This window comes from Haliotis asinina, chromosome 7, assembly GCF_037392515.1.
Source record: "Haliotis asinina isolate JCU_RB_2024 chromosome 7, JCU_Hal_asi_v2, whole genome shotgun sequence".
Taxonomy (NCBI): Eukaryota; Metazoa; Mollusca; class Gastropoda; order Lepetellida; family Haliotidae; genus Haliotis; species Haliotis asinina.
The window spans coordinates 10,079,719-10,103,874 of record NC_090286.1 but is presented as its reverse complement, the minus strand read 5'-3'; the positions used below and the strand labels follow the sequence as shown (position 1 = coordinate 10,103,874).

The following is a 24,156-nucleotide window of genomic DNA, read 5'->3' as shown; positions in this document are numbered from 1 at the left end:
TTTGACGGGAGTGTTATTTAAAAACAATTCTGGATCTTTATGCGGTTTGTATTTTCGACAGAAATGTATACACTAGGTTTTCGATTTAGAAAATTTAAAGCCGTTTTCAAGACACCATTTGTTAATTTTGTTTAAGCACAACTGCAGTTGCCGTTCAATAGTATGCATATTTTTTTCCACGACAAGAAATATTAAAATCATCCACGAAAAGTGATCCATCTATTGAATCATTCAAAACTTTGGATAAACTGTTAATCTTGATACTGAAGAGTGTTACAGACAAAATACTGCCTTGTGGAACACCCTGATCCTGATTATAATGGTCAGACAGGGATGATCCCACTCGGACTTGAAATTGCCTGTCTTTTAAAAATTGTGAGATAAAATGAGGCAAACGACCTCTCAAACCGAAATCATATAAATCCTTTAAAATGCCATACTTCCAAGTGGTATCATATGTTTTCTCCAGATCGAAGAAAATTGATACAACGTATTGTTTATTTACAATAGCATTCTTAACATAGGATTCTAATCGTACTAAATGATCAATAGTACTTCGGTTTTTCCGGAAACCACATTGAATATCCATGATAAGATTATTCGTTTCCAAATACCAGACTAATCTATTATTTACCATTCGTTCCATGGTTTTACAAACGCAACTGGTTAACGATATAGGGCGGTAATTTGAGGGATCTGTATGATCCCGGCCAGGCTTTGGTATGGGGATTACAATGGCATTGTGCCACGACTGAGGAAAATTTCCTGAAATCCAAATACGGTCAAATATTTTCAAAAGTGTCAAAAGACATGTCTCAGGTAAATGTTTCAGTAACTGGTAATGAATGTTGTCATCACCAGCTGCAGTATCATGTGCTTGCTTGAGAGCAGTATGTAGCTCATGTAATGAAAATACTTCATTATAATCTTCACCGTTATTGGAGTCAAAGTTAATTCTTTGTTTTTCTTGTCGATTTTTATATTTCTGAAATTCAGGTATATAATTTGATGATGATGAATTTCTGGAAAGAGTTTCACCAATTTTATTGGCAATGTCACCCTTACCAGTTATCAATTTATCACCTTCTTTGAGATGTTTAACAGAGGATTTGGAACCTTTGCCTTTTATTCTTTGGACCATATTCCACACCTTAGACATGGGTGTGCGCGAATTAATGTTGGAAACATATTTCCTCCAAGAAATGTTGTTTTGTTTATAAGTTCGTCGTGCTTTGGCACTCGTAATTTTAACAGTATTTAAGTTGTGGACGGTAGGATGTCTGCGAAAGTATTTTTCTGCTTTCTTCCTACACTTTCTTGCTTGTTTACATTCATTGTTGAACCATGGTTTACGAAGGTGTGGAATTTCAGAGGACATAGGAATTGATTGGTCAGCGATTTCATTTAACTCAGCTGAAAACAACTCTATCGGATCTGATACATTCATAAAGTTTTCCGGTATTAATTTTTCCATACACAGCATTTCATATAAAGGCCAATTGGCTTTATTAAAATTCCACCGTGATAAAGGGGGATCATCATCGGGTTTGATAGCTTTTAGGACAGTTGGGAAGTGGTCACTTCCGCAAAGGTCATCATGAACAGACCAGTCAAATTCGTTGTAAACATTCGAATCAACGAGGGATAGATCAAGTGCAGAATAGGTTCCTGTTCCAGGATGTAAATAGGTGTTTGATTCGTCATTAAAAACACACAAGTTATTATCAAATATAAAATCCTCAATAATCTGACCTTTATGGTTTGTGCTTGTACTTCCCCATAGAGGGTTGTGCCCGTCCAAATCGCCCATGATGATACAGGGCTTTGGTAATTGATCATAGAGATTTTGGAGATCAGTTTGTCGGAGAACAGATGAAGGTGGAATGTACAAAGAGCCCAGAGTAAACGCAATGTGCAGGCTGGGGCGAATAGCTACCGCTTGGAGATTGGTATTCAAATGAACATCGCTGTGAATGATGTTACGTCTAACTAATATAGTTGAACCTCCAGTCGCTTTATCCCCTGGAGGAGAAAAAGAGTGATAACAAGTGTCATGCCTTAAATCAAATGTATCAGTATGTTTGAGATACGCCTCTTGGAGACATAGTGCTGACGGTTTAAGGTCTTGCACTAACAACTGTACTTCATGAAAGTTATGTTTAAGTCCTCTGCAATTCCATTGTACTAGATTAGCTGAATGGCTCATGGAGGGATAAGTATCTAAGGAGCAGTAACAGGAGATACTGCTCTACCTTTCTTTTTGGGTGAGTGACCATTTGAATGGCCACCAGCGCTCACACGGGTGGATACTTCAGTATCCATATCTTCGAGCAATCCATATTTATTATTGAATTGCACTGTATCTTTTAGTGCTTTTGGCAATCTGTCAGACTGAATATGTTTTTTCTTTGTATCCACTTTGGTAGATTTGGACGGTTTGATTTGATTTGAGTCTGTCTGTGTAGAAGATGTTCCTTTCTGTTTTGGTGATGGATCTGTGACCGGTTTGGAACTCACGGTTTTTTGTAATTGATCTGAAAGGGATTTGGGATGGTCGGAATGTACCCAGGAAAGATCTGTCTGACAGGGTATAGACACCGTGACCTTTTTAGCTACTGAAGCATATGATGGACTTTCTGAAATAGGTGCAAGAAGTCTGGCTTGTGTTCTGGCATCAGAGTAACTCAGTCGTTTTTCACTTTTTAATCTCTGCATAGTGGCCTCATATTTCCAAAGAGGACAGTCTTTAGAAGATGCCATATGGTCTCCTTTGCAATTTAAACACTTGATGGTGTTGGTACATGTTTTCCCATCATGGTCAGGTTCTTCGCATCTAAAGCAAGCTATCTTATTCCTACAAGAATTTTGCCCATGGCCGAACTTCTGACAGTTAAAACAACGAGTAGGGCGTGGGATAAACAGATCTATAGTCATGGAGAAACATCCAACCTTAATAGAAGGAGGCAGAACTGGGGTGTCAAAAGTCAAAAGATATGTATTGGACGGGAATACACGGTCATCTTTACGGTATGTGAATCTTTTTGCCTCAATGACACCATGACTTCTGAGTTGAGAGACAATGTCTTCCACAGAAATGTCAGCGAGACTTCGATCTCTGTCACGGATTAGTCCTTTGGAAAAGTTAAGTGTCTTGTGTGCTGAACATGTAATTGGACTGTCAGCTAGTTTGGTTGACGTCATGAGATTAATGGCCTGTGACTTCCTGACACATTCTACCAGAAGACCCCCAGACCGTAATTTGGAAACATTCTTCAACTCACCAGCTTTACCTTGTAGGCCCTTTTCTAACAGAAATGGGGAATAGAAAGCAAGAGTTCGTTCACCATTTGCTTCCAAAACAAGAAAGCGTGGCCAAGTATCCCTCTCAGAATATAACAATAACAATGAACGCTATTCATCGCTCCCATGCCCTCAGCCACTAGGATCCCCTCCTCCACCGACACAGGGGCGCAACCCACGGCAAACAGGTTGCCCAATTTAGTCGCCTCTTACGACCAGCAATGGGGTGCTGTGGACACATTCTGCCCCGGGTCCACACGGGAGGAGAGCACTTAGCGTTACCCAGCACCCACCACGAGGAGGTGGCTCTTCACGGGTGCCACAAATTTAAGTATTTAGTATTTAATACAAATTTAGTATTTATTTAAATTTTCGTAAATGTTGATAAAGCTAACAGGCAAATGATTATTACCACGGATAACCCAAACTGCCCCAAACAACGTTAATGAACCCATTTTCGGCTGGTTATTTTTAACAAACCCGCTTAATTACCTACGGTGAGACCACGTGTATGTTCAAGCTGCTAAACACGATTACCCATGCAAGACCTCTCCGCACCCAACGTTGCTTAACACTTTCTGGTACGTAGGTCCCAAAACATTCCGATGTAAATTTAATACGGCCAAACTTTTAACCATAGTATATTTGTTGTTTTAATAATGGCTAAATTTCAATATAATGGCCAATGACTGAGGGATTGTGTGAATCCAGCTGGGGTCCATGCAGGAAGCAAAGGTACTGAAAGTCCCCATGGACCCTAGTTTTGTGATCTACTGTCAGTTATTGGCGATCTATAGCCCGTGTTATTTATCGCATTGTCCTCTTTAATTGCAATGTTTTAGCTCTCAATGCTAGTTTTATGTTCATATCAGTGATAGGGCAGTTTTTCTACAGTCCTTCGATGGCAGGTTTTTACGTTTTCAATTCAGTTTTTAATATTGATATAAATTAAATTGCTCTCGTCACGATATTGCTGCAATATTGCCGATATGACAATAAATATTAACTCACTCAATCAATCAACGCTGCCGATCGAAATCAGGCAATCGGACGAATCAAACAGTGAGGTGGCAAAGATCTTCAACGTTCATCCCAGCACCATAACTCGATTGTGGGATCGTCAAACAAATTCGACAAATGACCTTCCAAGACCAGGAAGACGTAGAGTCACCACACCTGCCCAAGATCGGTACGTCCGGATCAACATCCTACGTCACCGCCATCGTACCGCCCGGGACACAGCACAAGAACAGTTAAGAGCCCGAAGAGTGTCCGATCAGACAATCAGGAACCGTCTCCGTGAAGTAGGAATACGTGCAAAAAGTCTAAAAGTTGCCCCCTCCTTGACACGACTACGTGGACGTCGACGAGGGAGATGGTGTGACACAAACTAGAGGCGCATATGGTTTAGCGATGAATCCCGTTATCTCCTCAGGCGACGTGATGGCAGAGACCGTGTCTACAGACGACGTCATAAACGTTTTGCTCCTAACTGCATCGGACAGGTGAACAGATTCGGTGAAGGGAGACTCAGTGTTATGGTGTGGGGGACCATCTCATACACCCGCAGATCGGAACGTGTGCTTGTCCAAGGCAATCTGACGGCCAATCGATACTTCGACCATATGCACCTCGTTGACCGTCAACGGCAGCTCTTTCAGCAGGACAACGTCAGGTCAAACAATAATAACATTATAAACATCTGTCAACGAAGGATATACAGTAAAACAACTAGTATAGTTGTTCACAGATATCAGATATCACAGATATATACAGTTAGAAAATCAGTCATGGTGAGGAAAATGTTAACTGCCGCTGACAGATGGGATGTGATAGGCCTGAAAAATGATGGCATGCCATGCAGGGCCATTGCAAGACAAATGGGTCGTCATCACAAGATCATCGCCCGTTTAGTTGCCAAACATTATCAAACCAATGATGTCAATGACAGGCATACATCTCGTTATGATAGATCACAAAAATAGAGTGGCGCTTAACTTTAGCGCACGTGTATATTTACATTTTTCAGTAGGCAGGTATGCAAGTAACAACCACTGCCATTAAATAAAATAGAGCCACACGTACATTAAATGGCAGGTTAGAACGCAAGTGTTCTGAAAATATATTGACTTTAATATTGATAGAAATGAAATTGTTCTCGTCACAATTTGGCTGCAATATTGCTAATGTAACGCTAAATATCAACTCACTCACAAGAGAGAAGTGGTCACTCAGAGTAGCACTCGCTTTGTGCCAGTGCATTGCATGACACGGTTATCTTCCGTGGACGTTGGTACCAAAGCTTACTATACAATTGCATTTGGTGATATGCACTTATCTTACCTCTGATTGGCTGAGCGATCTTCTAATATTTTCAATGCACCCAGTGTACAGGCGAGGTGTACTGCAACACACGGTACCACGCTCCCAATAGCTACTCATTCGGCACTTCGTGGTAGTTACCTCGAATAACATTCCATCACGCATGATGCACAGAAATTACCGATGTTTTAAGAATGCAAGTCGATGGAAGGGAGATAAATCTGTTTTTTTCAATAGCAAGATGCAAGATTCGTTCCGCTTGATTCACACAGGTTGCCGGACTTGTACGATCCTGTACTCATGCTTTAACAGTTCAAAATTAACATTGAGGTGTTCGGTAAGATGAATACGTTGTTCGCTGGTCCCTCGGAAACCATGGGTTGAGGTACCTTCTATGTTTGCTTCCATGAAGGGCTCAGGGACCATAAACAAACATCGAGGGTGCCTCAACCCATGGTCCTCTCATGACCAGTAAACAACGTATAAGTGAGTGAGTTTATATTTAACGTCACATCGGCAATATTGCAGCCATATCGTGACCAGAACATACATGACAAAAAAGAATATATATGCATATTATGACGACCCTGTCTACGAAGGACAGTAAAATCACTAGACTATCACACTTACTATTAAAACTAGCGTGGAAACTTACAAAAATATAGTATGACTATTTGGACAGTACAATATAAAAACAGGCCATGGATCGCCAACAACAGAGGGTATATCACCATACCAGGGACCATGGGGACTTACAGTACCTCTGCTACCTGCATGGTCCCTGACTGTATGCTATCCCTTTAGCTGCTGGCGACTGTATGCAGCCACAAATTAAAATGACACATATTCTACGATTAAAAAAGTGGAAGATTCAATCTGACTTAAACCGTTTTTAAACCGTAATGTTACCTCTCAGGAGGACAATGATTTTACGGTACTTCAACCCCCTTGGAGGATACAGCCAATAACAATCTTAGCTGCTAATTCAACTTCCAGTCATAAAATACTTATTTATTTACTTACGTTACTAAAAAGGTCCTTCATAGTTCTTGATTTAAACTAATTGTCCCTTGTGATGGAATATTCAACACAGTCAAGCAAAACATGCTTGACCGTGATTATTTCATCACAAGGGACGCAGAACGGAGGATCCTCACCTTTCAAAAGATATTCATGCGTATACCTAGAGTGGCCAATACGACATCGTCGTATAATGACCTCTTCAAATCTGGACCGACATCGCAAGTAGGTGTAACCAACAAATGGTTTCATTGCATGTAATTTATTGATACCTACTTGGGTGTCCCACTTCTTCTGCATCAGATCACGGATGTAAGATCTAATGGTAGCTTTATAATCACTGTAAGGAATAAGAAGTGGTGATACAGATTTGTTGAGCGCTGCTTTAGCAGCAAAGTCAGCCAATGTGTTACCAGAGATTCCGACATGGCTGGGTAACCAACAGAAGACAATGTCGTATTTGCCAGTCGCAAGATAGTTATAAAGTTCAATAATTTCTATTAAAAGTGGATGTTTACACACTAGGTTTTTAATAGCCTGAAGGCAAGAAAGAGTCTGAATAGATTACGTACTGTTTATGTTTAGGATGTCTTTGGACATATTTAAGAGCTGTTAATATGGCGTTAGCTTCTGCTGTAAAACTAGAAGTATTATCTGGTAATCAAGAAGATATTGTTCTGGATCCAATGACAGTGGAACAACGTATAATGTTTACTTTACTTTTTATGATGTTGTGTAACAAAATACTGAACAAGAAACGTTATCGTAGTTCTGGCCATACACTGCATCTTCAATGTTTGTCTCCATACCAAAGTCGAATATTAAACTCCATGAATTTACAATTATCAGGTTATGTGGCACTACTTGGGTAATAATATACATTGTAAACCAAAAGTTACTGTGTTCTGTAATCTGATTGGTTGAAAAACATGATTAAATGGTATTAGATTCCCGGAAACTGAAAGACTATTCACCGCGTATTGACACGTAAACAATTGTTTTGTTGTGTCATCAACAGTGATGACGTCATTCAAATCATATTGTGACGTAAAGTTAGAATGACGTCACAAATGAGCAGCTCCAGATGCTACCATGAGAACGAGCTGAAACGGCCAGCTGATGACACTTCACTGCTGTGTCCGTATTCGATGTAAACGAGTGCTGACACTAAAACCCCTTTGTTTTACTTTTGTGTTTACAATGTCGATAAACATCATGTGTTGGCCAATTTCTGGGTGTTATTGAGTATTTGAAGCACGGGAATATTTCATTTGAAACCTCCGGCTGACGCCGTCGGTTCCAAATGCATTCCCGTGCTTCAAATACTCAATAACATCCGGAAATTGGCCAACACATGATGTTTATCTCCTAACTGAAACGGTAACATCAACGCTGTTAAGGACGACTAACGTAGTATCACTGAATGATTAACAAACATTCTTTAATAGATCTATAGCTCCCTAGAGTATACAGGAACCTAGGTGGTATATGGGCTGCTTGTGCATCGAAACTCATTAAATTGGATTGAGTGAGTGAGTGAGTGAGTTAATATTTACCGTCACATCGGCAGTATTGCAGCCATATCGTGATGAGAACAATTCACTTATGACGAGAACAATTCACTTAATAAAATGAAAACATCTGGAAGAGCAAAACCTGTCGACAATGGACAGTAAAACTACTAGACTATCACAGATATGAATATAAAACTAGCATGTAAACCTAAAACACTGTAATGAGAGAAGACATAAATTGGATTCAGTGATTACAATGACATAGTAATGTGAGTGAGCGAGTTAAGATTTAAAATTTATAGTCATTTAGGCAATACTTCCTGACTAAGGAACCGTTCATAATTCATGGCTGGAGTTGGCGTGCTGTGATGATGATTTTAATGGAATTTCATGTACACTGTGAATGCCCCAACCACCATCCCTTTAATTATTGCACAAAGTAAGCACCCCTACCACCACAGAACGAAATGGGTGATCCCAACCCATGACCCCCCTTAAAATCATCACCACCACCCCTAGCCATAAATTATGAACGGTCCCTAAAACAGTAAATACTTTATACTTCTATTTGACAAAGTCCGTCGCCAAAGACACTAAAACAATTATATATCAAAGCTAAAGATTCACAACTAGAATGTAACATGAAATTATAAACTATTTAGGACATTACAAGATAAAAATGGGGTATAGCCAAGTGAGGAAAGAGCAAAGTCTTTCAATTTCGGACGTGAACTATTCCATGGTCGCCTTGGTACGAGGGAATCTACTTTCATTTCAAACATGAGGCTCAAACGCGTCAGTTTGGGGTCAGTGAAACGTGATCAAATTTTACACATGACCTCAACAGACTATCAAAAAGTATGCGATGTTCAATATTGTCTTGAACGATTGTACATTGATTTTGGAAACTGATTATTCATTGTTCGTATTGTTAGACATGGTTAACATCTGAATCCGCAAACTCCTCAACAACGCCATATTTCAATAATAGGAAAGCGGCAAGGAAAGCAGCTGACGACAGCAACTGAAGTCCAATGTCCATCGACTTCACACGATATCGTAGGCTGGGGAGATCATACAGTGCGCATGCACCGACTTCACCACAAGCTGTTTCCCACAGAGCACACGTAGTGTCAATGACCATCCCGTACACGATCGGTGAAGGCAGGAAACCTGGATAAAAGAATTCTTTCAATGTAATTTATCACTATCATTAACACACTCCCACTATACATTTAACATACAATTCTCGAATCTCTAAGCATTTGTTTTTCATCTGTAACAGTCTTACCATTTTGTAAACTATGTACATCTGCTTTACCTTATGTTATTCTAAGACAGATACGAAAATGCAAAATGTGTGAAATCACATTAAGATTTGTTTCGTTGTTGTGTAACGCTACACTCAGCAATATTCCACCTGTGTGGCAGCTGTCGTAAAAACAAGACATTTATTAGTTTTTCACAGTCTCCACAAATCGAAACGTGAAACTGCTTTTTCACCTGTATGTAAAATGCAGTAAGTGTTTGACGTCCGATACTTCAGTGGTATCAGCCCCGGGGTAAGGTTTCGCAGATAGACGAAACAGTAAATTGCAGCAAGAAGTACAAAACGTGTCACACCATTATTCCCCAACTGAAACAGTTTTCAGCTGCTACCTTATTAATTACTAAACATCCACCCACATTACACATCCTTCTGCAAGGATAGAGACTCTATCCCGTTTCATTTAGTGGTTGTTGTGACTGCCCAAATGGAGTCCCTTACACAAGACTAGTAATATACCCCTCCTGTACAGATGTAAATTAATACCTACCAACAAAACTGTTCAGGAAAGACGACATAGCGAGAGACATGGACTTGTCCCTCGGATGCACGGTCCTTTGAATGAAAATCAAAGCAACCAGTCAGTTTTTACAAACATATAAGTTAGCATACCAGGAGCAAAACTGAGATATAAATTATGGAAAAGCTAATATCATCGAATTTGTCAGTCGGAATTTGACAACACACAGACGACGAGTTAAGGAGCGTCATGAATATTTTATTGAGAAATCCAACCTACAAAAGGCACTATCAGACCTATGTCTATGCCAGGTTTGGAAAAGAGCACAGCACCCAATTCCAAAGTTAAACTTGTTGTCATGGATACCACTAAAAATATATTTCACACACTGGTATAACCCCCAAAAGGCACATATTGGTATCATGGTGAACATGGCAGACATGTGTACCAAGTTTGGTTAAGCTATCACAAATAGTTTAGGAGATATGCTTCGGACAAAGTATGGCCGGACGAATGGACTGACGGACGTACGGAACCCGTTTCTGTATCCCCCACAACTTTGAATTCGTTGTTGCACAAACAGCGCAAATCGTATTATAGACGTGTTGAAAACCGTGGGTACCTTTTGGAAGGATATGTTCAGGGTGCTTCGTATTAATACCATCACGTAAAATAAGACTAATACTGAGTTATAGGATATATTTCTACTTAGTTTTATGACACTTTTAGGTAAACAACTCTAACAACAAAATGCTAACATATTGCTAAATCCTGACATCTGATCGGTGGATTTAAAAGGTTTACTCAATAAAGCTGTTATAGGCCCCGGTTCAAATGGATCGAAACTGATGTAAGGTCCAAATGCGTTGTAGACAGAATCTTCCTAACGTTAAAAATGTTTATCAACGAAAATCCTTTCGGTCGGTTTGGACTGAGTGAGTTAATATTTAACGTCACATCGGCAATATCTCAGCCATATCGTGACGAGAACATTTAATCCTAAAATGAAATATATGTCTATTATAAAACCTGTCAGCGAAGGACAGTAAAACAACTAGGATATCACAGAGTAGAATATAAAACTAGTAACTATACCTAAAACAATTTATCTATACAGGACAATACAATGTAAAACTGGGCTATAGATTGCTAACAACTGTAGGTAGATCACCATACTAGGGACCATGGGGACTTACAGTACTTTTGCTACCTGCATGGACCCTAGCTGGATTTACATCATTCCCTCAGCCGTCAGCAATTTGTGAAATCTAGCCATACAATAAAAAGACGCATATTCTACGATTAAAAACCTGGAAATTTAGAATTGACTTTGACTGTTTGAGGACTTACGTACCCTCTCAGGAGGACAATAATTTTACAATAATTCAGCCCCCTTTAAGGGTACAGCCACTAACAATTCTAGTTACAAATCTAAACAACCAATAATTAAAATACATCTATTTACAGAACACGTTATTCAAAATTCTACCAAAAAATCAATTTCTTTTAAAAAACCAACGATTAAATGAGAATTAATGTTAGTAAAAAGATCCTTTACAGTTTTGACATTAAAATATTTATCCCTTGTGATGGAGAATTCGACACAGTCAAGCAGAATATGCTTGACCGTGACTCTCTCATCACAAGGGATACAAAACGGAGGATCCTCACCTTTCAATAGGTATGCATGAGTATATCGTGTGTGGCCAATACGACATCGTCTTAAAATAACCTCTTCAAATCTGGCCTAACAGCCCAAGTAGGTGTAACCAATATACGGTTTTATTTCATGTAATTTATTGATACCTACTTGGGTGTCCCACTTCTTCTGCATCAGATCACGGATGTAACTTCTAATGCTAGCTTTGTAATCAGTGTAAGGAATAAGAAGTGGTGTCATAGATTTGTTGAGTGCTGCCTTGGCAGCAAGATCGGCCTTTGCGTTACCGGAAATACCTACGTGGCTGGGTAACCAACAGAAGACGATGTCGTATTGGCCAGTAGCAAGAGTATTATACAATTCAATAATTTCTATTAAAAGTGGATGTTTACAAGAAATATTTTTAATCGCCTGAAGGCAAGAAAGAGAGTCTGAATTGATTATATATTGTTTACGTTTAGGGTGTCTCTGAATATACCTATGAGCTGTCAATATGGCGTTTGCTTCTGCAGTAAAAATAGAACTGTTATCTGGAATTCTAGAAGATATTGTTCTGGATCCAATGACAGTGGCACAAGCCACTGCGCCACCGTCCTTGGATCCATAAGTAAATAAGGGTTTGTAATTGCTATATTTATGTTTTAATTGATGATATTCTTGTTTATATTGTAAGTCATTTGTTTCTGATTTTTTAAATGATGTTAATGTTAGGTCAACTTGTGGCCTAACCAATTGCCAAGGAGGAGAAGAAAGAAGACGGTAAGGAGCTATGGTTTCCAGCTCAATGCCGGCCGAAGAAAGAAAGGGTTTAATTCTGTGTCCGAGAGGTGGAACAAGAGAACACTTTTTGTTGTATAAAGCCTCGTAGAGAGGATTGAAAACACAGTTATATGCCGGGTTAGATTTGTTAGAGTATAGTTTTGTAGCATATTGTAAAGATAATTTTATACGTCGATGAGTGAGAGATGGCTCATCTGCCTCGACATAGAGACTGTCAACGGGAGAAGTTCGAAAAGATCCAAGACATAATCTTAGACCTTGATGATGGATAGAGTCTAACATTTTGAGACTGCTTTTACAGGCTCCACCATATACAATGGAACCATAGTCAAGTTTGGAGCGAATGAGTGATCTGTATAAGTGAAGTAGGGTGGTTTGATCGCCTCCCCATTTTGAATTGGAAACAACTTTTAACAAGTCGAGTGCCTTCAAACATTTAACTTTAAGGGATTTAATATGTGGCAAGAACGTCAAGTGCGGTCGGTTTGGAAAATATAACGAATATGGAGACAGAAAGTGCCTGAATTAATCCGCCATCGACGAATGAAAGTGTCGATTGTATATATATTCTATCGGATTTCTGAATCAGTTTGAAAATAGTGATGACACTACATGAGAAATACAGTTTGTGTTGCAATTTCTTGGTAAACCGCAAATTCACCGAAAACTACAATTGAATTTTCTAAAAGTGAATGCACTTTCATCAGTATGTTCTGATTTTATACATATAATTTATAATTCCATCTCAAGACAACCGAAGCCGACAAACCAGAGACTGTAAAGACGAACAGACTAAAACCATGTTTACAGATGCCAGCGGATATACTTGCCACTTTAATTTATGCAATATGCAATATGCAATATGCAATATGCAATATACAATATGCAATATGCAATATGCAATATGCAATATGCAATATGCAATATAAGTGAAACCATAGCTTCATGGAAAACTTGCTAAGTATCTTTTACCAGCGTTAGTTCTCATTTAATTATTGTTTTTTTAATTGTTTGGTTGAATGGTTGTCCTCCTGAGAGGGTACGTAAGTCCAAAACCTTTCAGTCTGTGTGAACTTTCCAGTCTTTTTAATAGTAGACTTCATGTTATTAAAATTTTGGCTAACTTTCGTACAATCGCCAGCAGCTGAAGGGATGATGTAAAGCAAACTGGGGTCCATGTAGGTGGCAAAAGTCCCCATGATCCCTAGTGTGGTGATCTACCTTCTGTTGTTGGCGATCTATAGCGTGTTTTTATATTGTATTGTCTAAATAGTGATATTAGTTTTAACTTTCCATGCTAGTTTTAATTCCAGTTGTGATATTCTGTTTGATTTACTGTCTTTCGTTGACAGGTTTTATAATGTACATACGGTCTTTTTCATTGTTGAATGTTCTCGTCACGATATAGCTGAAATATTGCCGACGTGACGTTAAATATTAACTCACTCACTCACTCACTCATGTAAAACTTGCAGATGTGTTGTAAGCACCTACTTCATTAACGTAACGACGACAGGGACCATGGGAATTGTCGCTAAAGTCCCGCAAACCATGTCAACGATGACGTACGGGTAAAAGTAGGGACAGTCGGTCTGACATCTTCCAGCTCTGCCCTCGTTACCAGCAATCTCGGTACATCCCTCGTATGCCTGAAATATCTCTACTTTATAAAGAGACAGGAAATACAAACAAATTGCAAATTGAAAGTAGACAAATGAAAGAAAAGGAAAATAGGGCCCTAAGAGATTAAACCATCAGTGTATTCCTGCATATATGTATGATACTGTCATTCTGGTGCGTAAAGCACTGCAGTACCATTTTGAGACGGACATCCCACCTCACACAGATTTACATACTTATAACTGAATTGTTAGGCTGACATGCAAACATACAGGCAGTCACATACTTACTGTTCCATTGTGAGGCTAAGATTCTGTCATACAGGGGAGCGACATACTTACAGTTCCATTGTGAGACTAAGATCCCGTTATACAGAGTGGCATACTTGATGCTCCAATGTGAGACTAAGATCCTGTCAAACAGTTGAGCGGCTTACTTACTTTTCCATTGTGAGACTAAGCTCCTGTCATACAGGGGAGTCATATAATTACAGTTCCATTGTGAGACTAAGCTCCTGTCATACAGGGGAGTCATATAATTACAGTTCCATTGTGAGACTAAGATCCCGTTATACAGAGTGGCATACTTGATGCTCCAATGTGAGACTAAGATCCTGTCAAACAGTTGAGCGGCTTACTTACTTTTCCATTGTGAGACTAAGCTCCTGTCATACAGGGGAGTCATATAATTACAGTTCCATTGTGAGACTAAGCTCCTGTCATACAGGGGAGTCATATAATTACAGTTCCATTGTGAGACTAAGATCCCGTTATACAGAGTGGCATACTTGATGCTCCAATGTGAGACTAAGATCCTGTCAAACAGTTGAGCGGCTTACTTACTTTTCCATTGTGAGACTAAGCTCCTGTCATACAGGGGAGTCATATAATTACAGTTCCATTGTGAGACTAAGCTCCTGTCATACAGGGGAGTCATATAATTACAGTTCCATTGTGAGACTAAGCTCCTGCCATACAGGGGAGTGACATACTTACTGTTCCATTGTGAGACTAAGATCCTGTCATACAGGGGAACGGCATACTTACAGTTCCATTGTGAGACTAAGATCCTGTCATACAGGGGAGTGGCATACTTACAGTTCCATTGTAAGCCTAAGATCCTGTCATACAGTTGAGTCACATAATTACAGTTCCATTGTGAGACTAAGATCCTGTCATACAGGGGAGTGACATACTTACTGTTCCATTGTGAGACTAAGATCCTGTCATACAGGGGAACGGCATACTTACAGTTCCATTGTGAGACTAAGCTCCTGCCATACAGGGGAGTGACATACTTACAGTTCCATTGTGAGACTGACATCCTGCCATGCAGGGATTGATATACGTCACGCCATCAACTCCACACAGAGGCATGAACTCAGTTGCATCGCAGTTACAAGTGGTATCATTGACCTTAGCGTATCTGAAATTAAGACATCGTCAAGGTCAGAGATATACCTCATGATAGAAATGATCTTCCTTGGATAATGCCTTACTATTCTGTGTGACAAAGGAGACTCGTGAGGCCAATTTCGTGTGCGTCAAAACTAAGACCAGGTTGCACACTTGCATGTCCTGTAAAAGTGTTTTATTGTTGTTAGTGACCAATTATATGTTATCTCCTACAGTTCCGTCTGAATACCAAAGTGATTTCAAACAAATTGAAGTTTGGTAGTATTTACTCCTCTTAAATGTGTCATTTTTTATCGTTTTACATAAACATAAAACATTAAACCATTCATGATAATTCGCCAGCGCATTCCTTTTATTATTAATTATTTCATGTCATTAATGGGTGTTTGTCTTAAACAAGAACAAAGATGGTTAATAACATTGTGGGTTAGTCATGGCAAGCCATTGATCTATTTCTTTTAATAAAAAATCTGAAGATTTATTGAAGATATAAGTAAATGGTTGCTGTTTATCATGTGCCGAATGCAACAGGTCAATGTGATATAACGTGTATATTAATGATGTGCGGATATACAAATACTTCTTTCAAATTGCACATTTCTTGCCGCTATGTTGTAGCGTCAAAACAACTGATAATTACCTTACGTATAATATCAAACCAATGATTGCCTCGTTTTAAGAACTGTGTGATTTTAAAAGATTAACCTGATTTTGGATTACGAGGCTATTTCCCCCACTTATATCTGAAAGACTGCATGTTTAATCAACAGGCCAATTCAAATTCGCGTAGGTTCTTCACTGTCTCACCAGAATGGCCCACAAGGAAGTATTTTGTCCATCGTTCCATCAGTTTAGGTGAATCAATTGATGGATCATTGTTTGTGGATGTTTTTAATATTTCTTGATGTCTTGAAAACGGTTTTAAATTTTCTAAATCAAAACCTAAATGTGCACATTTCTGCCGTAAATACAAACCGCATAAAGACACAGAACTATTTCTAAATCTTACACACTTCACAATTGTTAAGAAGTTCTTGGGTCGCATTACGACTCGCATTTAACGTGTCTGATCCATATTAAATCCGTTAAAGCTAAATGCCCGAAGACTCTTGATCTGTTAAAAGTTGTTTCTAATTCAAAACGGTGAGGGGACCAAGCTTTCCTCCTTTATTGGCCCGCTCGAAATTAGACTACATCGTCTGTACATTTGGAGCCTTTGTCGTGAGTTCCTTACAGTCCTTGACAGTCTTTACGTCGAGACCGATGAGTCATCTTTTAACCAACGCCATAAAAAAGTATACTTACAGTACATTAGAAAACTCTATCAAATCTAACCCTGCATGTAACGTCAAGCCCCGCTATGACGATTTATACAACAAATCATCTTCTCATGTTCTACCTCCTGAGCTCAGAATTACACCATTCATCTCTGCTCCTGGCATTGAGCTGGTTAATACATCTCCTTGGCAGCTTGTTAGCCGACTTAACATTAACCACATTTCTAAATCAGAAATAAATGAATTACAATGTAACCAAGAATTTAATAAATTAACAATATATAGTACCTACAAATAATTATTTACAGATGGATCTAATGATGTTTGTGCAGTGGCCTGTGCTACTGTCATTGGATCCAGAACAATATCTTCTAGATTTAACAGTTCTATTTTTTATATTAAAATATATAATATATAAAAAACACCCTAACAATAAACCATCTATTCAGAGTCTTTTTCGTACCTCCAGGCTACTAAACTTTCTTGCAAACATTCACTTTTCTTGGAAATTACTGAATTACATAATGATCTCACTACTAACGATGATGGAATATCTGCCATGGTGGAATATCTGGTAACACAGTGTCCGATTTGGCTGCTACAGCAGCACTCTGCAAATCTGTAACACCACTTCCTGTCCCATACTCCGATTGCAAATCTACCATTAGATAGTACATGCGTGATAGGATAAAGAAGAAGCGAGACACTCATGTATGTACATGATTAATATATTACATGCTCTAAAAGTCTATATCGGTTACCCTTACTTGAGTTGTCAGTCCAGAATCATGCGACATCATCGTCGTATTGGCCATACTTAACAGACCAATGAATAGCTGTTAAAGGTCCTACAGTTTGTATCCCTTGTGATGAAAGAATCATAGTGAAGCATGTTCTCCTTGACTGTACTGATTTTTCCATCACAAGGGATAAATCTTTCAATGTCCAATGAAATATCTTTTTAACGTTAATTATCATGTAATTATTGAATTTTTAAAAGACATTTTGATGTTTTGTAAATAGATCATAGTCTTATAACTGCTAGTTTAGATTATCAACTGAGTGAGTGAGTGCGTGAGTTAATATTTAACGTCACATCGGCAATATCTCAGCCATATCGTGACGAGAACGTTTAATACTGAAGTGAAATATATTAATACTATAAAAACCTGTCAACGACGGACAGTAAAACAACTAGAATATCACAAATATGATTAAAACTAGTGTGGAAAGTTAAAAATAATATCACTATTCGGACAACACAACATAAAATCAGGCTATAGAAAGTTAAAACTAATATCACTATTCGGACAACACAACATAAAATCAGGCTATAGAAAGTTAAAACTAATATCACTATTCGGACAACACAACATAAAATCAGGCTATAGAAAGTTAAAACTAATATCACTATTCGGACAACACAACATAAAATCAGGCTATAGAAAGTTAAAACTAATATCACTATTCGGACAACACAACATAAAATCAGGCTATAGAAAGTTAAAACTAATATCACTATTCGGACAACACAACATAAAATCAGGCTATAGAAAGTTAAAACTAATATCACTATTCGGACAACACAACATAAAATCAGGCTATAGAAAGTTAAAAATAATATCACTATTCGGACAACACAACATAAAATTAGGCTATAGATTGCCAACAACTGAAGGTAGATCACCATACTAGATTATCAACTGATTGTACCTAGGTCTACACTGTAGTTAAGGTATTGAAAAATATTGAGAGGATACGTAAATTCCTTCAAAGTAAATTTAAACATATCAGGATGTTTACACGTGGCCTTTTTTGTGATTTCCAGTTGGCAAAATCTTCCTACAATCGTCAGGATAGTGTAAATCCAACTAGAGTCCATGCATGTAGCAAAGGTACCGCAAGTCCCTCTGGTCCCTGGTATCGTGATCTACCTTTTATTGCTGGCGATCTATAGCGTATTTTATGCAAACTTTTGCACAAAATATGCAGTCCTCTATAGTTAAACGGTTTTAGATTTTTCCGATTTTTAAATCTGTGATAATCTTCTTGTTTTGCTTTGTTTTTGTCTTTTATTGACATTTTTTAAAATTTAGCTTTAATTATTATAAATCTGTAACTTGAGTTAGTAACGATATTGCTGAAATATTGCCGATGTAACTTAAAATTTTAACTCAATCCCTCACTCAGAACTGCGTATACAGGTAACTCAACCACTGCCTGTATGATTACAATTACTGGTTCCGTCCAACCAAACTTCAAATGAAGTTCCAAATGGACACTCTATTTTCTGATTATCTCAGACTGGGCTCTAACCTTCCATAAATCGCAACCTCCTTTGGGAGTAATAGCTGTTACATACCTGCCATCACCCAGGCCTATGATGTGTTGGTTCTCACAGCCTAGGACCAAACTGAGACAATACAGGAGTGTGCCAAGGGTTATCGATGTAGCCGTGAGCTTCATACATCCCACACTGTTCAGTCGAAGTCGGCTGGTAAGAATGCCTCCCAGTAGTGATCCAACAATCGCCCATATCAGCTCCAGTATACCTTCAACACACAGCATGCAGCTGCGAAAGGTAAACAACATTCCGTCCATTTAACTTGACTGGAAAGCTTTCCTTTTATTGTATTTGTTCAGATCTACAGAAAGGGTAATCCCCAGCCAAGGTACAAACCATAACAGTCAACTGGAAGTTCCACACACTTGTCTTAACCATACGGTTTCCTCTGCACCTATGAGCGCAATTACAAGACAGTCCTTGTATATATCCTACGTTTTACTGTAAATAATCACACTATTAGTTGGTTGGTTGGCTGTACACAATCACATTATAGATTGGTTGGTTGTTTAACGCTGCATTCGGCAACGTAACAACCATAAGGCAGCAGTTTGTAAATAATCGAGTCTGGACCACTCAACCCGATGATCAACAACATGAGCACCAATCTAAGCAAATGAGATGTCTCTCGACCAAATCAACGAGCATGACCACCTGATCCCGCATGTCACCTCTACATCAAATTATTGAGACTTACCACATATGAAGTTCGCTTCGTATGCTGACGTCGCAAATTGACTCTCGATGTATTTCGGAGTGAAAGTCATATAACCCCCAACAAAGAAAAAAAGGCTAACGCTTCCCAAAAGGATACAGGCTACTACTGGGTTCTTCAGTATCCGAAAGACTGACTTCGGAAGGTCTGCGGGTAAAAGAAGGTATCAAACAAAAAGTTAAGTTATGGAAAGACAATGGTATGTACATGTATCAAAAATTAAATTCTGTTCGGAATGGCCTTTACTTGTACGCGTGAGGCGTAATGAGCCGGAATCTTGTCGGACTGAAAATTCCTAGAAATTCGGACTGAATTCTAAAACTTCTTACCGCATTCCGAATGCATTTCCATTATTTGGTTCAATTCTTGTAACGTGCCCGAATGTTTTGAAAATTTTCAGAATGTTTCAGGTACATTCTAAGTGAAATGAATATGCATTCGAACTGCATTCGAAGTATTCTTACTGCATTCGAAGTATTCTTACTGCATTCCAATTACATTCTACGTAGTCTTGTTGCATTCCTAACATATTCAGAACACATTCAAGGGGGAATAGGAAAGAAAATTATGTAAGAATATCTCGAATGAGTTTGAATGTATTTCCATTGCAGCTGGACTTTATGTGGAATATTCTTCAAATGAATCCGAATGTTTCGACTGAAGTTTGAACACAGCTCGAATGTATCTCGAATACACCGTGAATAGAATCAAAACGTCCCGAATGCTCTCCAAATGACAACTGTTTTCACCAGAACACCGCTGAATCGCATAAAGATGTGCCTACCTGTCACTGAAACGTCAGATAGTGTTTGGGCCTCGCGAGTCAGCTAGAAAAAAAATATTTCCCGAATGCGGTACGCATTCGGGAAATATTTTTTTCTAGCTGATTCGCCTTGATTCCTGTCAGTTCCTTTAATGTGTTATAATCTGCTACGAAGCCATGATGAAGGATGCACAGAAATTTAACTGAAGGACATGCATCAGTACAGGCATACATTCACATCACCATATTGTTCCTTAAATGAAAGAAAAGTTTCGACTATTAATTTTGCACGGGATCGAACTGACATCTGCGACCATCTCCAGCTTCAGACAATCTCACATTCAAACTCTATGCTAAGAAGATGTTCACCCACTATGCACGTGTACAGACAAAAGATGGTTGTGATTCATTTCATATATTTGGTAACTTTATGTTTGGTTACTTGTCTCGTAAGCCTGTTACTAAACAATAATGTGCATTCAGAAATACATCCTCAAATATAATGTCCACATCCTACTTAGTTCCTCTGAAAATCCGGCAATAAACGTGACCATCTGTTGCACGACAATCAAACTATTGGAGAGTGAACGTGACAACTGAATAACTGGATGCGTTCATTCTGAATTATTCTGTTTTTGCGTAACATTCAAGCACTAATGTCACGCCGCACTTCACGTGTATACAGCCAGGGTGCATGCTGGTATGAAAGGCATTGGAAGTACCTCAGGCCCCTTGTTTGGTGATCTACCTTCAGTTGTTGGCGATCTTTTGCCCTCGTTTCATATTGTATTGTCGTCTTTGACTAAAATGATTCAGTTTTAGATGCTAGTTGTATATTTGTATCTGTGATGCTCTAGTAATTTTACTTCCCATCGTTGACCCGTTTTACTCAACACGATGTTTTCATTTTTGTATTGTATAAATTGTTTTCGTCATGAAGATGTCAGTATGAAGTTAATTCTTAACTCACTCACTGATTTCACCTTTAAACTAAGTTGACTCAGTCCACACTTACCCACTATGTCGTCTTTAAACGACTTCCTCGTGGCAATGGCACGGACAGAAGGTTTCTTAATATGTCTTGGAAAGCAGCCCAAGGGTACGGAAAGAAGGATGGCAGCACACCCTATGACCAGGAACCCGATCCACCACGCCCCGATCCACTGAGGGTGATGAACATCCAGCTGGGATACTTGAAATCGAGGCATACTCATAAAATATGTCATTGATAACTCCTTGTTTTAGTTTTGCATATTTTACAAAGATCAGTAATATGTTTGGCCGTAGTTATGGGGGTACATTTACAGCTTTGTTGACATTTGCAAACTTTAAAGTGTAATAGACATATATCCTTACACCCATCTGTCATTCTGCGAATTTGAGTGCAATGTTTCTTCTGAACCATTTTTGTGAAGCAATATTGAATAGGTGTGAGTTATGTTCGGTTCACTTTAATTAGCACTACACAACCTACCGCTGCTGTCTACAGGAATGGAGCTAAACCATGCACCAAGGTTAAGAGCAACACATGGTCCAAGGAACGACGCAGTCATAATGATACCTACAACGACACAACAGAATCATCAACCTACCTTGTCAGAAAAGGATTTCATGTCGATTAGACGGAACAAAATATAATACAACTTGTTGATGTGTTACTATGCTCGATACGTCCTTCATTGATATCAGTAGCCTTGACACTAAACGGGTTTTCAACCATGTTCTCATCATACTTGTCACTTATATGATCAATAGCTTCTCTCGTAGGAGGACATACCTGTAAGAAAGCTCGACTGCTGTTTGTCACGGGAGTTGTTGTCAAGGTATGGTAAACCCAGGGAAAATCGTGGTGATTTACCCATCCCAAGTAACGCCATGCACACTGCCAGAACATTATACACCCAGTGACCGTTATCAGCCACAAGGTCATTCATAGTTGGACATTGCTTCAATTCCTGCAACGAATTCTGACATAATATGACTCTTTGGTCAGAGGAATAGTTGAACGATGCGTCCTCTACTCTAGGATGGGATACAGGGCTCGCGAAGTGTAACAGGCCTGCAATTAAACTTGCAACACCATACAAAGCCATTGCACACGAAATGATCCTAGGTATGAAATGCCTTGCCCCAAAATGACTGAAGAAGAAAATAGCTGAAAGATAACCGATTTCGTTGCAGCTCAGTAGTAGGCCACTTCTTGTGCTGCTAAGACCAAATTGCTTCTCCAGAGAGGTGATTTGGGACACCGTGTAGGTCTTGACTGCCTCGAACACCAGAGCTGATGCACTGAACACAACAGTGAAGCAGAGAACATTGTTGAAACATTGACGTCGGTGTCTCCTTGATCTTGTTTTGCCTCTTGTGCTGATCTGCTCCATCTTCTGGTTAAAGCCCACATATGAGTGCTGTTCTATATTTTCAAAACTGTGGCTGGAAAATAACAGGCTAATTTTCATCTGATAAGGAATGCTTAATTCAATATGTATTTCATGTACACCAATTCATTCATCTATACAACAGCTGTCCTCAAAACGAGGGGTCGCTCGCTCAGGGAATATGTTACAAAGCTGTTTTTCAGTGTCCAACAATGCATACAACTTGGTTTTAATGACGTTTACGAGTATCTGTATAATGAAAACTCTTCACTTATTCCACCACTTGGAATACGAATTAAACCTTCTGTTTCTTCTGGTGGCAATGGGTTATAAAATGAAGCTCCTACACGTCTTTTTCCTTCAAACACTTGGCGAATTAGTAAGACCACAGTTGAGTGCGGGATAACCGCCCTTTTTTAGGGCAAACGCCACATTAACGGCGCTTATATATATTGAGACACCCTTCGTAGTTGCGGTATCCTCAGGGAGCTTAATATACCGTTAAATTGTTGTCCTCCTGATAGGGTACGTAAGTCCCAAAACATTCGAAGTAAAATTTAATCTTTCACGTGTTGCATCGTAATATTATAGTCATTTTAATTTGTGGCTAAACTTGACTACAAACAGGAGCAGCTGAAGGGATGTTGTAAATCCAACAAGCGTCCATGCAGGTAACAAATACACTGTAGTCCCCCATGACCCTTAGTATAGTAATCTATCATCAGTTGTTGGTGGTCCAGAGCCCATTTTTACATACTAGATTGTATTAACTCTTTTTGGGATGCTCTAGTTATTTACAGTCAGTCGATGACTGGTTCTTTAGCTACATGTTTTATTGTGTATCCACAACATTTTAGTCATTATATGGCTGTAATATTTACGATGTGACGTTAACTTTTAACTCACTCACTCTTTTCTTGTCCTTGTTATGGCTTAATAAGACTTAATAAGATAAACATTTCTACACCTATGGTTTTGACTTATATTCTATTCTCCATGGTAATCAAACTTTAAGCAACATCATAAATCAGCTTATTCTTGACTCCGTTCATGAATACATAAGACTTTCATATAGATTCAAGTAATGTAAATGTCACTATTGAATCATTTAATGTATTTTTGTAGGATTTTTGTCTGTTGTTTTGCTTCTCACACCTTTGTGGAAATGATTGCTTCTGCACTTAGTTTGTGATGGATTATGAATACTTTTTTCTTTGGCAACCTTTGTACATTTTTAAATTTGCCATACAAACAAAAGGTA

The 24,156-nt window shown here is 38.8% G+C and overlaps 1 protein-coding gene across 1 annotated transcript; it reads right to left on the bottom strand.

The window, feature by feature from the left end:
* Positions 1-8,060: 8,060 nt before the first annotated feature.
* Positions 8,061-22,910, bottom strand: LOC137290337 (solute carrier organic anion transporter family member 3A1-like). Its single transcript, XM_067821186.1, has 9 exons — positions 22,295-22,910; positions 21,992-22,078; positions 21,533-21,709; positions 19,737-19,901; positions 19,058-19,247; positions 15,305-15,428; positions 13,878-14,032; positions 9,974-10,038; positions 8,061-9,329 (listed from the first exon to the last, which is right to left on the bottom strand). The coding sequence occupies exons 1-9, from the start codon at positions 22,896-22,898 to the stop codon at positions 9,088-9,090; spliced, it is 1,809 nt and encodes a 602-aa protein (XP_067677287.1). The 5' UTR covers positions 22,899-22,910; the 3' UTR covers positions 8,061-9,087.
* Positions 22,911-24,156: the final 1,246 nt, after the last annotated feature.

Coding starts and splice junctions, on each gene's coding strand:
- LOC137290337 (XM_067821186.1), bottom strand. CDS start 22,898: ATGGAGCAGATCAGCACAAGAGGCAAAACAAGATCAAGGAGACACCGA. Junction 22,079..22,294: donor GCAGTCGAGCTTTCTTACAG/GTATGTCCTCCT, acceptor GTGTCGTTGTAG/GTATCATTATGACTGCGTCG. Junction 19,902..21,532: donor GTTTAAAGACGACATAGTGG/GTAAGTGTGGAC, acceptor TTTTACCCGCAG/ACCTTCCGAAGTCAGTCTTT.